The sequence below is a fragment of the Manihot esculenta genome, chromosome 12, assembly GCF_001659605.2.
Source record: "Manihot esculenta cultivar AM560-2 chromosome 12, M.esculenta_v8, whole genome shotgun sequence".
NCBI lineage: Eukaryota > Viridiplantae > Streptophyta > Magnoliopsida > Malpighiales > Euphorbiaceae > Manihot > Manihot esculenta.
The window spans coordinates 33,022,231-33,037,845 of NC_035172.2; the positions used below are offsets into that span (position 1 = coordinate 33,022,231).

At 34.4% G+C, this 15,615-nt stretch overlaps 2 protein-coding genes across 2 annotated transcripts; both read left to right on the plus strand.

The window, feature by feature from the left end:
- Positions 1-2,356: 2,356 nt before the first annotated feature.
- Positions 2,357-4,439, plus strand: LOC110628783 (dof zinc finger protein DOF5.7). Its single transcript, XM_021775584.2, has one exon. The coding sequence runs from the start codon at positions 2,552-2,554 to the stop codon at positions 3,578-3,580; it is 1,029 nt and encodes a 342-aa protein (XP_021631276.1). The 5' UTR covers positions 2,357-2,551; the 3' UTR covers positions 3,581-4,439.
- Positions 4,440-9,413: 4,974 nt separating this feature from the next.
- On the plus strand, positions 9,414-14,050 carry LOC110627738 (probable glycosyltransferase At5g03795). The gene is made up of 5 exons (XM_021774094.2): positions 9,414-10,016; positions 11,077-11,363; positions 12,457-12,689; positions 13,407-13,564; positions 13,718-14,050. Exons 1-5 carry the CDS (start codon positions 9,525-9,527, stop codon positions 13,817-13,819), a joined length of 1,272 nt encoding a protein of 423 aa, XP_021629786.1. The 5' UTR covers positions 9,414-9,524; the 3' UTR covers positions 13,820-14,050.
- The last annotated feature ends 1,565 nt before the right edge of the window (positions 14,051-15,615 follow it).

Genomic DNA, 15,615 nt, shown 5'->3' on the forward strand with positions numbered 1-15,615 from the left:
ATATCCTAAAATATAAAAGCCATTATTTTTTAAACCTATTTAGTGACTTAACATGAAATTTTAAAAAAAAAATGCTAGTCTGGGAAACCAATAGAAAATAAAGATTATCACCTCAATAAAACCGTTATTTAAGGCAAGCCTTAAGATAGTTGGAGACACACTAGATCAGATTTTGTAAATTTTCATAATCACATTTCAAATGATTTCTCAACCTATTCTTATGGGTAACGTAATCAAAATATAGAATTCAGACATTTCTTTCAATCGGGTGTCTGTATGCAATAAAAGATAAATCGTAAAATGTTATTTAATAATATAATATAAAATATATTAATATATAATAATCTTTGGTAAAAATACATTGGAATGTTAATTCAATTACAAGGCGCAGGCCTCAATACACTACATTTCTAGCATTACAAGCCCACCCGGTCCATAGGAAGCGGGGCTGTGACCCGCATTCAACAACCCGGGAATACTGAAACAAAGAGCTTCCAATGCCGCACTATGGCTTTTTTTTTTTAAACTGGAATCCGAAATTAATGAAACTGAATCTCAAATTTATTTAAATGTATTTAACATCAAATTAAATTTATAAATTTTACCGCCAAGTAATGAGTAGATCAAATGTTACTTAAGATTATACATAATCAAAATATTTGTTAATTATTCTAAACTCAGCTTGATTAGATTTGAATTGATTTATTTTTCAATAAATTAAATTTAATTTTAATTTTTAATTTCATTTATTCGAATTCAAATTTTCAAATATTTAGCACCTTAAATTTTAAAAATTTATTAATTTAAAAGATTTACATAACCAACTCATAAACCTCTATTTAATTATATAATTTTAAATTTATTAATTTTAAATTAAAAATTATTAATATTGTAGAATGAACGAGCTATTCTAGATATTCACCGTTTATTAAAAATTTGATTTATTTATTAAACGAATCAAATATAAATTTATTAATTGTGAGATTCAGCTGATTCCCATTTCAAATCGATGGTTTACGAAGCTAGTACGAAACTAATAAATAATTTGGGTTAACCATTTTGTGCCAAATAGAGAGTGGATCCAAGAGTTATTTGGGTCAATTTGGGTCGGACTGTTTCAATTGATATTAGAATCACTACGGATCAGAAAAATTGTGTAAAACTAGTGAGGCTGCGAGAAAAGAACTATCCGTGTGAGACGAGATGAAGTCACCCGAAGTACTAGTGAATCATAATATCTGAGTATTCGATCCTTCAATTTAGTTGTGACGAGAACGTCGTAGATTCGGCTGCTTTCCATCTCACATTGGCGATTTACGGAAAATCTAAATTATATATAATAGTTAGTACGAAACTACTAAATAATTTAAGTTAATTATTTTGGAACAAGTGAAAAGTGAGTCTAAAAATTATCTGGACCGAATTGTTTCATTAATATTCAAATTTGAATTTAAAAGTTAATTTCGAATTTAATTTGGACTCTAAAAATTTTTAATAAACAAATTTGAACTCTTGTCTCCGCTTATTTATTTACAACAAAGCAAAATTTTAGTTGACTTGAGGACCCAGAGCTCCTTTCATTAGCTAAAAACAGGACCTTTCCAAATCAGAAAACATGAGCAAAGCATGAAAAACATAGCAAGCAAGTAAGAAATGAACCCTTTCCATTATATACACCCAAGAAGTGAAAATAGAGAGAAACCATTAAATCAAAATCAAGGATATATCGATATTCTCAAGGCAGAGAATGCCGAAATTTATTAATAAAAAAACACCTATGACTATAATTATATTGCAAAATTCTTATAACTATAATTATATACTAATAATATGCAATAATGATTGTTGTTATAAATTTATAGCAATAAATTTTTTTATTTTACCGCTAATTTTAGTTTTTTTTAATTATATCTAGATCTATAGAAAATTGTTGTATGTATGTTGTGTGAAATGTTGTCAATGAATAAGGAAGCAAAGAAATTAAATAAAGTAAATTATCAATTTCCTTTTCAAGCCCGGGACTTCATAAGTATTCCTTCTGTCACATTAATTCCTATCCAATATATTGTTTTAATAAGTTTTTTTAAAAAAAAAAACAAAAAAAAAACAAAAATCATTATTGTTTTAATAAGTTCAATATGTTGTTGTGAACCCCTCCATTCTGCCAGTTCAGTTACAGTGTATCTTTTTTTTTTTTTTTTTTTTCATTTCATGACTCCTCTCAAATTTAATTATATAATTATATAATATGTATACCGACCTTGTGAGATCAGCTAGGCTAGCTTTCTAATTCCCTCTTTCTCCTGTAGCCTTATTTATTCCACCAGATCTAACCTCTAAACCCAGCTGCTTATATATATATATATATATATATATATATATATATATTTCCATTGCCCCAAACCCTCTCTTGATGAATATCACAGGACCCCATCAAGATCCACTTCCACATCTCTCTACCCCATGCATGAAATCATTCAATTGAGTATCTTTGCCTCTGCAAAAAGAAACTGAACAACCCCTAACCCATTCTCTCTCTCTCTATCTCTCGATGATGTCTTCGAGTACTCTTCAGGGAAAGCAAGCGGCCAAAGAAGAGAACCAAAGCTCCGGTAACCGGAAAACTGCAGCATCAAGGCCACAAGAGCAAGCGTTGAAGTGTCCAAGATGCGACTCACCCAACACAAAATTTTGCTACTACAACAATTATAGTCTAACACAGCCCAGGCATTTTTGCAAGACTTGTAGAAGGTACTGGACTAAAGGAGGAGCTCTACGCAACGTTCCCATCGGCGGTGGCTGCAGGAAAAACAAGAAGATGAAATCATCTTCGAGGCTTTCTGGTGACTCCAAGGATTCTAGTGGGTCCTCAGAGATCGGTGGATTTAAGTTCTTTCATGGTCTTTCTCCAGCCATGGATTTTAATCTAGGTGGGTTATCATTTCCTAGGCTAAACCCTTCACCAAGTGGCCTTTATAATCAGTTCTCTGCATTTGGGGATATTTCTGCCACCTCTGCAGCTGCTGCTAGTGTTACCAGTCCTTGCTTCAGCCTTGATCCATCTGGGAGTTCAGCTGGTTCACTGATGGGATTCAATTATCCACTTCCTTCAGTTGCAACTGGGTTTAGCGGTGCAATTCATCAGGATGTGGGTGGTGGTTCGATGAATGTTCACACTAGTCTTGCATCTTCAATTGAGTCTTTGAGCTCTATAAACCAAGATTTGCACTGGAAGCTACAGCAGCAGAGATTAGCTATGCTTTTTGGGGGAGAAGATCAGAAAGATAGCGTTGTTTCTTCAGTTCCTATCGAAAGCCAAGCACAGAAGCCTCAACCCATTTTGTTTCAAAACCTTGAAATTTCAAAACCCGAAATAAGTGGTGTTGGTAATTCAAGTAGAGAAGGTGGAAATGGGGGTGGTGGTGATACAGCAACAGAGTGGTTCTTTGGGAATTCTGTCGGGCAAGTGACTCCAACTCCAGCCCATAGTAACAGCAATTGCAACGATAACACAGCAGCTGGGAACTGGAATGGGGTTCAAGCGTGGGGTGATTTGCATCAATATAATGGTTTGCCCTAGACCAGAAGCATCATCACGAGGTAGACCCTTAATGACAAGGGAAAAAAATTATAGACAAATGAAAATATTATCTAAAACCCATTTTAGTTATATGTTTCTTCTTCTTAATTGCTTTTGTTGGTTGCAGATCAACTTGTAAAAGTTGGAGAAAAGGAGAAAGTAATTTTTTGTTTTTGTATTTTGTTTTAGTAAGATGCTGAACAATTAAAATAGCTTTAGCTCTTGTTGTTGCTATTGTTGATGCTGATGAAGATTCTATACAGTCCATTATCATTAATTAAGTTTTTTTTTTTTTTGTCGAACATTATTTATGTTTAATTTGCATACTACCATAAAGATGCAGAATTATTACTGTTTATGGCAGCAATAAAAAGCTAGCAAGCTATTTCCAGATGAAAAATGAAAAGCAGTGAGAAAAAAATATTAGCTTTGTCTCTTACTCTCTCTACATCTCTCTCTGAATCAAAGAAGATATGGATTGTATATACATGATTTGGATGATATTGGGAGATGGAGATAGCTTCTTTTTTTTTTCTTGAAGAGTTTGATTCTCTCAATCTTCTCAATGTCTTTGGGATCTGTGAAGGATTTTGGACTGTTATTAAACCGGACTTAAAGCCAACATATCCTTGATTTGTTTTATGTTGAGTCATTGTCCAGAACTCTCACTGTCACAGTGTGTGTTAGCATATCTATCTCTTTCGATATTATCTCAGGGAACTGAGTCTCAGTCACAGGCTTCCCAGCTACTGAACAAGCAATTTCAATCTCTAAAACGCCAAAGTATCAGTAGCTGGGAAACGTCTTCTCTGCTCTGCTTAGCCCCTCCCCAAGGCCTGCAACGTTAACCCTGAGTCCTCTCTCTCTCTCTCTCTCTCTCTCTCTCTCTCTCTCTCTCTCCATGAGTTCTTAGGCTCTTCGTAATATTTAGCTGCAGTGTGGTGTGATTTGGTGGTGTCTGAAAATGTGGTGGTTTGAAAGTGTATTGAATGAAAGACTGTCAACATTTGAATGCTTTAGAGAGAGAGAAGATAGAGAGAGAGAGACATAGTCAGAGACAGAGGTGGCATCTAAAGATTAGGGTTCGTTCTTTTGCATAGCAAAAATGTTTTGTTTAGCTTTTTAGGGTCTCGGTTAGTGAGCCCTCTCTCCCTGCTGATTGCTACTACTGAGCATCTCATTGTGATTCTGTTTGTGACTAATGAAAAAAGAGAGAGCATTTCTTTTTCTTTCTTTGATTGCCTTTGCCATCTTTATTCTCCTATTGCTTTCTTTCACTACTATTTCTGTGTCAAAAAAGAAATAAAAGCTAAGACCCCACTTTCTTGAACCAAAAGAAGAGATTAGGTAGCCTTTCTTTAATTAATTCCTTGATTATATATATGTTAATTAATGTTCATGGAAATCCTTTATCAATTATTATGTACACTTGCAATTATGTTGCTAAAGTTTTTATTTCCCGAGAAAGTGAAAGAAAATTGGTCTTCTTCCTTTTAGCTTTTTTCTCCTTTCTGCTCTTAAAAAGAAGCATATGTATAGTATATATACGTACTGCGTTCTTCGACCACTCTCTCATGTCCTTGTTAACTTTTCTTTAGTAACTACATCTTTTGCTGGGATGTCTCCATGACCATGTATGTTTTTCTTTGACCTTTTTGCTTTCTAGCTAGACGTCTAGCTCAACATTCCATTTGTTAACAAAGCCAAATTCTAATTCTCTGGCTGCCAACTCCCACTCTATCCTCGTATAGCCCCCACAACCCCAAGACATTCCTCTTTTCCATTACCACAATTAGCTTACAAGACAAAAGACTTTTCTTTCTGGTATATTCAAGGTCAGCCCACTGAACGAGTGTATGTTACATCTAAGAAGATCAAACTCTCGACTTCACTTTAAAAAAAAAAGATACAAAAGACTTTAATACCAGTGAACTAAAGCTCTCTAATTGGGTCAGACATCTTTTAGTGTCTTGTTGATGCTTTTTCTTACTCAAGTTTACTAAAGCTAAATACTCATTTAAAAGCTAGGCAATCATTTGTTTGATAGCTTTATCCTTTTTCTTGAAACAATACATAGATTTTATCCGTTCAGTACTTGTATTTCTTCTGTTTTAGTAATTAATATTTATATTTAGCCTTTGAATGAATAAACGGATGATATCGTCTGCTTAACTCTAAGAGAGAGAGAGAGAGAGGGATGGTTATGGAAGCAAGAAACTGATAGAAGGTGGAGAAGGAGTTGCGTGATTAACGTGAAAGAGTCGAGTAGGGATAAAACTTTAGTTTGGAAACTGGTTGAGCCTTATGTTATTATTAACTGTCGTTTTTACAACTTATAACCTGCGAGAAGCTCATGACGACATGACATATTGAGATTATATATGCTGTTTCTCATCCTCAATAACCTAGAAACTCTACCTCATGTCTCTGGCCCCACCTTTCAACTACTTGGATATGCTCTCTTCCCATCATAAACTTAATTATTGCACTTGTGACTTGATCACAACATTCACAAACTCTAAACAAATCAAGGCAGCCCACTCAACTAGTCCACATTAATTTGAATTTTTTTCTAATATTTCAATTCACGAGCATGCGTATGTTCAATATCGTAATTTGTTTCAACAGATAATTTGAATTTAAGGGGAGGTTTCTTGATTCAATGGGCTTGGTGAGAAAATTTGTGAAGATAGTGTAAGAATGAAAGAATCTTGAGAGAGGGGTATTGGTTAAATGGCAAATATAACTAATCAGAAATGTCATCATCACAAAATGAAACGAAACGCATAACTCTCCCAAATCAGAGTTTGTATTGTAGTGATAGAGATGACATGTACAGGAAAATGGAAGAGACTCAACTAAAAACCCTAAAACGAGAAGAATGCTTTCTTTAGCGTCACCGTTTTTGGCATCTTCTGCCCTTTGGATTCATTTACAAGACACCTTCCCACACCTTCCACCAACCCTTCTCATCATTTCTTTTTTTGCCTTCTTCTGCATGCAGTTTTCTTCTCTCTCTATCTTTCTTTTTTTTTTTTTTCTTCCTATTTCCATCCATTTTTACTTATGAGTTCTTTTCTCTTTGCTTCACTTTTTGGAAAAAGAAAATTCCTTTTGTTACAGTTGCCTATATATCCCAAAATTTTGGTCAAATTTTACAACAAAACAAGGTGCAAGGGCAAAGCCTATATTAATATGAATTTAATTAAATTCATCAAAAACACTTTCTAAGTTTAATAGAAAAAAAACCTCATTTAAACGAAGCTTATATATTAATTTGTTATTGTTATGATAATGACGTCTACATAAAATTTTATATATTTATATTTTATTTATAATAAATAAATAAAATATTTTTATCTCAAAATTGATATAGTTTTTTTGTCAACTTTAACTAAATACTTCTAAGGTCTCACCACTGCTGTTTAAATTGTTTGTTTCTTACCCATTCGAACAGGAGACCATCTAAAACAAATAACTTTTAGTTAATTTAAGTTATTTAATAGTTTCGTACTAATTATTATATATAATTTAGATTTTTCATAATCGCCGATATAGCTGAATATCATACTTTTTCCTGCTAAATTTGTAACGTTCTTGTCATCATAACTGAATCGGATGCAATTGCTAAACTAAAACCGAACCCTTGAATATTGTGGATAGCCTTTTCCTCGCAGACCAACTAGCTCTGTGCAATTTTTTTGAATATTGTGGTTCGCTAATATTTCGAGCGGCTCGTCGTTGTCGTCGCAACTGAATCGGATACAATTGTTAAATCAGAACTAAACTTTTGGGTATTATGGGTACCTCGGATGACTCCACCTCGTTTCATACGGGTAGCTCTTTTCTTGCAGGACCACTAGTTCTGCACAATTTTTCTAGGTATTGTAGTTCGCTAATATCTCGGACGGCTCCACCTCGTCTCACATGGGTAGCTATTTTCTCGCAGGACCACTAGTTCTACACAATTTTTCTGGATATTGTAGTTCGCTAGTATCTCGGGCGGCTCCACCTCGTCTCACATAAGTAGCATTTTCCTTGTAAACCCACTAGTTCTGCACAATTTTTCTAACTCATTTGATTTTGATACCAATTGAAATAATTCAGAACAATCTGACTCAAATAACTTTTGGACTCATTTTTTGTTTGATTCAAAATGATTAATCAAATTATTTAGTAATTTCGTGCTATCTATTACATACAATTTGATTTTCTGTACTTTCACCAACAAACGTCTTTCTACATTAAGCAAACAACTATCTATCACAAGGTCGTTTCTTCTATCTGAAGTAACGGATATCTCCTTCCCTCATTTGGGTGGGTGAGTGTATGTAGGTGTTTTATATTTTGTGGTTGCATATCCAAAATTATTTGAGAGGGATTATTTTCATATTTACTTTTGTTTATTTTTCAGTTTGTCCTTGTATTAATTTTTGGTTCAGTGTATGCAGGTCTCTTTGGATGCATGCAGTTGATTTTGTAAAGTAGAGCCGATTTGTTGAATTTCACCATTAATAATCGGGATCTTCCTTATTTTTGCTTTTTTAACCTGCTTTCTTAGGCTTGTGCTTTTTGGTTTCAAGGAACCTAGAATCCAACTTTTTCTTTCTTGTTTGCCTTCAGCAAAAAGGGCTAATGGTCAAATCGTGGAACTCAGAGAGTCTGAAAAGGTGTGAATAAGATGTCGATCTTTCTCAGCCTCCTTTGTTGGTGTAGTGGTGGTTTTGAGCTGCCTCCTATGGTCATGCTTTGCTTCCTGCCTTCGTTCTTTTGAGTGCTAGGCTTTTCTGGGCCACATACCTAAAATGAGTAATCTAAGCTGGCTTGCTTCTTTCATGGGCCATAGTTGTATTGGGTTGTGTCTGTTTGGTTATTTCATTTTGTAATTGGGTCTGAGAACTCTATTTTAATGCAAGCTTTACTTCCGAAAAAAGAAAAGGATCTATGAAATTCTTAAGGATCTATAAATTAATTTGACAAGACTGATGTTTAATTTGTCTAAGTTTTCCTTTCAAAAATTCATTTTTGGAACTTTATCAGTCAATTCATAAGGATGAAATGATTTGACCTCATTACTATTCCATTCCAAATTGGTTAATTTCAAAAAAAATTCGTTCTATAATTAATATTGGACATGATAAATAATACTGTAATGGAAAAATTAAATTTTGTAAAAATGATTGGACATGACATGATTCAATCTGCCATGTCCAAGGGTCCACACTCCACAGTGCTTTTCGTCAAGGTCTTATCATGGTCTGGAATAGAGGTGATGGCCGCCCAGTGCTGGAGGTTGATTCTTTACTTGAGAGCTCAACTGGCCTGGAAATGATCCAGCTAATGCCCTTCACAAATCAGCTTTAATAATTAGTAGTACATATTATAATTGTTTTATTTGTTTTTTCGAATTTATATTTAAAATTTTATTATTTTAGAAAAAAATTGACATTATATAAGGTTATTTATCTTATTATTTAAAATAATATGTAATTTTATTATTATATATATCATATTTATTTACATTCACATATTTATTTACGATAAGGGTATCAAAATAAATATAAAAAATCTTAAATTATATTCTCACCATCTCCATTTCTATTTAAAAAATATATATATCATATTTATTTATTATTGAATAAATAATAAAAATTAAATATTATTGGTTTGTAGAAAAATAAAACTAAAGGGATTCATACACTATTAAGTAAAATTACTATCAAGTCCATATATTCTATCAAAATTAATTATTTAGTACTTTTTTAAGAAACACAATTAAAATATTTATATATTTTTGTGAAGTTAAATTCTTTTATTACTCGTGTTAGTTTAATCAAGGAACTTAATATTATGGGATTAATATTACCCTCCACCGCCACCGCCACCGCCACCGCCACCTCGATTACCTCTGGACACTCAACCCCTTACCATCATATCCCGGGCGATGACAGCCGGAAAGCTTCAACAACAAGCATCAAAATACATGTGTTCTCTAAAATCTTCCCTCCTCACTCTCGCAATCCTAACATTAATCTCCTTCACTTACCTTTCCATCAATTCTCTCCAATCCTCCTCTTCATCGTCCTCCTCCTTTTCTCCTATCGTCTCCAGTTCCGTTTTAAAGCAGCTACAGAGAGGGACGGAAAGAGTGACGGAAGAGAAAGGGAACTCATTTGACAATGAGATTCCGGATCTGTACCACCAGCCTCAGATTTTCAAATTGAATTATGAGGCAATGGAGAGGAACTTCAAGGTTTATATCTATCCCGATGGGGATCCCAACACCTTTTATCAAACACCTAGGAAATTGACTGGCAAGTATGCTAGTGAGGGTTATTTTTTCCAGAATATCAGAGAAAGTCGCTTCCGGACTGAGGATCCAAATCAGGCTCACCTCTTCTTTATCCCCATCTCCTGCCACAAGATGCGAGGCAAGGTAAGTGTTTCTAGCTAAAAGTTATCACCATACATGAGGCGTTGGCTTGGCTAATTTTTCGTTTATTAGCTTTTCCTCACTGGAATGGGTAGTTTGTGGTCGATTGAGATTAGTTACAAGACAATGTATGTAATGTGCTTGGTTAGATGTCAAAGCCAATCAGGTTTTTCATACCTATGAATTAAAAGTTAACTTAATCAATGATGGGTTACATAGAAATCTTTCCTAGAGTTGTTAAACTGAAATACAGTAGTTTTTCTAGGCATGTAAAGCTGTCTTACTAGCAGAATGCAGAGGCATCTTATCTTCTTCCTCTTCTTCTTCTTTAAATAATAAAAAGGTAAAAACTTTTCATCCTTTCGAGTATGGACCGTAATAACCTGAACATGGTCATCTCAAGCTTCATTGTGTTGGCTATTGTTGCGCTTTTCTCCTTGTGTGATGAAAAGTGTATGCAAAATTCTTGAATATTTAGAATGTTTTATCTCATGTGTAACTGACATTTTATAAGTTCTTATAAATATAAAAAGGGTTTTATTTAAGCATGCCTATGCTCAAACAATATAATTCTATTCGTTCAAATTGCTGATTGTTTAATATGGATGATATTTTTATAAGTGTCTGAGGATTTGATTAGGGTTTAAGGGGAAATCCTTTGATTTGAAGGTAAAATGCCTTGGAAATTCACAATGCAGCAATTATTGCTTGCCCTGTGATTGTTTTTGTTGACAGTTTCATCAATTATGCCTGTCTGGTTTAATCATCCATGTTTTGGCAAATAAGCATCTGCAATAGCTATTATTCAATGTGAGGCAATCTTTTGCTGATGACGTTATATTTTTTTGCTGCACATTGTCCATGTTATTTAACTTTTGTGTCAATTTATGAATATCTTGCTACCTGCTCAAATCAAAATGGGCATTAGATAATTGATTAAATTATAAATTCATTCATGAATAGCAATGAAGGTTGCTTTAATGAATTAAGTTCCTACCTGACCTAGAGCTGGGTTCCTTTCTGTAATAGTGTATGATGCTTCTCTTTTTTATTTGATATACAGGGCACCTCTTATGAGAATATGACCATAATAGTTCAGAATTATGTGGAGAGCTTAATAGCCAAGTATCCCTATTGGAACAGAACATTGGGTGCAGATCACTTCTTTGTCACTTGTCATGATGTTGGTGTAAGGGCAACTGAAGGAGTTCCGCTTCTTGTAAAGAATGCAATACGAGTTGTGTGCTCCCCAAGTTATGATGTAGGATTCATTCCTCACAAAGATGTTGCTCTTCCTCAAGTACTGCAGCCATTTGCCCTTCCAGCTGGAGGGAATGATGTAGAAAACAGGTGACATAATGAAATATGAACTTGTGAACATTCAGGATAGAGTTTCTGAAACAGCCGGGCCCGAACTGGCCCAAATAACTTTTGGGCCCACTTTCCACTTGGCCCAAAATGGTTAATCCAAGTTATTTTGTAGTTCTGTGCTAGCTATTATATTCAATTTCAATTCCTTATCATCTCCCGATGTGGGACGGATTTGTGCCGCAAATCCGTAAGCAAGCAGGTCACCGTTACACGATTACAATTGCTAACCAGACCGAACCCTTGGGTATTGTGGTTCGCTAGTGTCTCGGGCTGCTCCACCTCGTCTCTCACAGGTAGCCCTTTCCTCGCAGGCCCACTAGCTCCGCACAATTTGTCTGACCCAGGGTGGATCTGATACCAATTGAAACAGCCGAGCCCGAACTGGCCCAAATAACTTTTGGGCCCACTTTCCACTTGGCCCAAAATGGTTAACCCAAGTTATTTAGTAGTTCTGTGCTAGCTATTATATTCAATTTCAATTCCTTATCAGCTCCCGATGTGGGACGGATCTGCGCCGCAAATCCGTAAGCAAGCAGGTCACCGTTACAGTTTCTGTTCAGTTGCATCCTGATTATGTTACCAACTCAAATATGTTTTGTAATATGTGCAATTTAATGTTATCTAAATCAGATGTTCGTTGCAATTTAAGAGCTCAGTTTACTCTGGTTGTGTTACAAACCTGGAACCATTCAATAGTTCTTTCAAGTTCCTTACTCCACTCCTTATTTTATTATCAGCCTTCAATCTCTTTGCTTAGTGTGGCTGGGAAAATATGGCCAAAAGTTTGTTAAAGCAGCATTGCTACCAAAAGGAAATTGGATTAACTGCTGTTTCACCACCTTTTAATGATGAATGTAATCTCTAGAATCTTCAACACAATTGGTATTAGCATTGACGCTGTTGTGTCTATGGTCATTTCTGGAAAATGGTATAGTGTATCCCTTTGATCGAGTTTTTACCTGTTTAGCTGCTGTCAATTGATGTATGATGCATATCTGAAAGGATATTAATGTTTTGAAAAAAAATCAGTATTTTCTCGAGTTGTTTGCTCAACAAGAAGCATCTTTTGCAGGACAGCACTTGGTTTCTGGGCAGGTCATAGAAACTCCAAAATAAGAGTAATTTTGGCACGCATTTGGGAAAATGATACAGAGCTTGATATTTCAAATAACAGAATAAGTAGGGCTACAGGACATCTAGTATATCAAAAGAGATTTTACAGGACTAAATTCTGCATATGCCCTGGTGGTTCTCAGGTCAATAGTGCTCGCATAGCTGATTCAATCCACTATGGATGTGTACCTGGTAAGTGTTTGCAATCCATTGTTATTTCTTGAAGATATTCAGAATGGTGTTCATATGCATTTTTTTTTCACTTCTCATATACTCAGATTAATGTTTAAAATCTATGAGCTATGGTTCCCATGATTCCCCAATCCGTTTTCAGGAGGGGGACAGAGGACATTTAGTAAGATTAGTTTTTCATTTTCCTTTTCTTTTCTCAGTGCTTACTCATACACACTAGATATTTCAGAGGAGGTTAGGAGCAGGGTGCTTGACCCTTAATAGTGATAGAGGTTCTGGCTTTTTCACCTCCTTGCGAAGTGTTCTGTGAAAGCTCATTCTCTTTCAACTTTTTAATTATACAGCAACTGAGGATGACTCCTTTTTTTTTCAAAAAAAAAAAAATGTACATGATATTTTGATTACCTCTTTAGTTAGCATGAAGAGGCGCCCCTTTTATACACATACATCTGTTATACGTATGTTTCTGGACATAAAACAAGAGTCTGGTGCCCTGGTTATTGCCGTAGTACTAGTTTAACAATTGTGTATATTGGCACAATCTTTTGGGGGAATGACAAGATTGCAGGCCTTGAGGCTAGAAGCTTGATAGTCATTGATCTGTTGGTATTCTAAATTTTCAAACGAATTGCATGCTACTGGTCTTTTTGACTTTGGTTTTATCTTAAAATGTGTAATAATAATTTTTTTTACTGCATGTTGTTGCTTCTTTTGCAGTAATATTATCCAACTACTATGACCTGCCATTCAATGACATTCTTGATTGGCGAAAATTTTCGGTCATACTTAAGGAACAAGATGTATACCAGCTCAAGCAAGTCCTCAAGAATATATCTGATGAAGAGTTTGTTACTTTGCATAAAAATTTGGTTGAGGTAGAGATCAAATCATCAAAATTCAAAACTTTGCCCATTTTGTCAAGCTCGTATATTTTTGTCATGTAGCTAGTTGTCTTGGACTTGGCAACTCCAAATTCCACACCAGCAGCTCACATTACTGATGAAAATTTCTCTGACATATTATATCAGGTCCAGAAGCACTTCCAGTGGAATTCACCTCCAATCAAATATGATGCATTTCACATGGTCATGTATGATCTGTGGCTGCGCCACCATGTTATCAAATACTAACGGGATAATGGGTATGATTCCTATTGACTTTTGTATACGCTCAAAGGCTGCATGCTAACAACCCAAAACCTGTAAATTATCAGTCTTATACTTGTTACTCTGTGAAGGGAATCAGAGACAAGTAAGGTCTTTATTTAATTTGTTCTTTCATTCATCTTATGCATCTTTTGTATGTAGATACAATCTGTGATTCTTGTTCTGATACCAAATTCAATATCTTGTTCCACATAATGGAAGAGGGGGGTGGGGGCAGAGAGCATCAAATATGCAAGTGATATATACCCATGATCATATCATATGAATACTGCCTTCAGTTATTAAAATTGTATAAACCTGCCGTCCCTATGTGGGGAAGGGTTTCCGATTTTAAAAACAAATCTTCCTCATGCCCACTCTCCTCTCTCAAATACTTGCTTTGAGAGAGGGAGAAGATACTCGGCTGATGAGCATACATTGATGTTTCTTTTAGGGAATTCTTGTCATTGAGATCGGATATTCATATTGGTATTATATCTAGCTCAACTTTGAGAAGTTGGGAATCTTTGCATAGGTAGACATTTGGGCTCCTTAGTAGTTACATAGGTGAATAATCTTTTTTGTGATGAATATGAGAATATGGGTTGAAATGGAAGAAGAACAAGAGAATTTAAAGTGTTTGAGAATAGAAAATGGATTGAATTTGCGTTAAAGATGAAGAACACATGAAATAAAGGTCTGGAAATTAAAGGACTGGACTTGAAGAGAAAATAGAAGCTGGAAATTAAAGACGGTACATGACCTGAAAGTAAAAAGAAAATGAAGGAAAATAAAGGATAGAGAAGATAAACGTAGATTTTGGTTTTGGTGTGTTTGGAGACCTTTTCTTCTTTATCACATGGGCTATGTATAGGTATCCACATGCTTTGTTCTCAAATCGGATGAGTTTATCATTCGAGTTCTTGGATTAAACCTTAATTGTTTATTGCATGATCCAACTAAGGTGGCATTTGAATAATTGGTATTGCAGGATCCACCACCACTGCCATTATCCACTACCATTAATCACCTCCGACTCATCCTCACCTATATCATTTTCTTATTATTCCCACTATAAATCAATCAAATATTAAAATAAAATTCTCAATATTTTATATTTTTATTTGTTATCTAACAAAAAATATGAAATGACATTAATTGCATTACATATATAAAAATATTCATTCTACTACTTGATTAAATGTATTGTATTATATAATATTATATGTTTTTATCCAACCTGCATCTGCATGGTCTGAATTAATAATTGCATCGCGACTCCAAATCCGAGATCAGACGCGTGAAGAGATTTCTGCTCCATTACTCAAAATTATATAATGTCATCGTTATGATAGGTTGACAATTTTATATGAAATAATTAATAAATAAATAAATCCTAAAATTATGATAATTTATTAGTAATATTTTTATAAAAAAAAAACTATTTTTATATAAATATCTCAATTTTATTAATTTTGTGGTATCAGGTAAACCTTCTATATAGTATAATGTTTCCTAATACTGGCTTGGAGTCTGGAAAGAGCAAAATGCAGTCACTTTTGAGGTTCGAATACCAGACATTCTATGGGTCATCACAATAGTCAAGAGCTCAACGAGATCTCCTACCAGTTCAAGAGAGGGAGGACAATGTGGGAATCTCTTTTAGGCAGTATCTCTTTATTAAATATTTTACAAGTTCGATTCAATTATTTTTTATCAAATATTTTATTTGGAATAGAAAAAAATATTTCTATTTTAAGTTATAAAAAATAAATTTATAT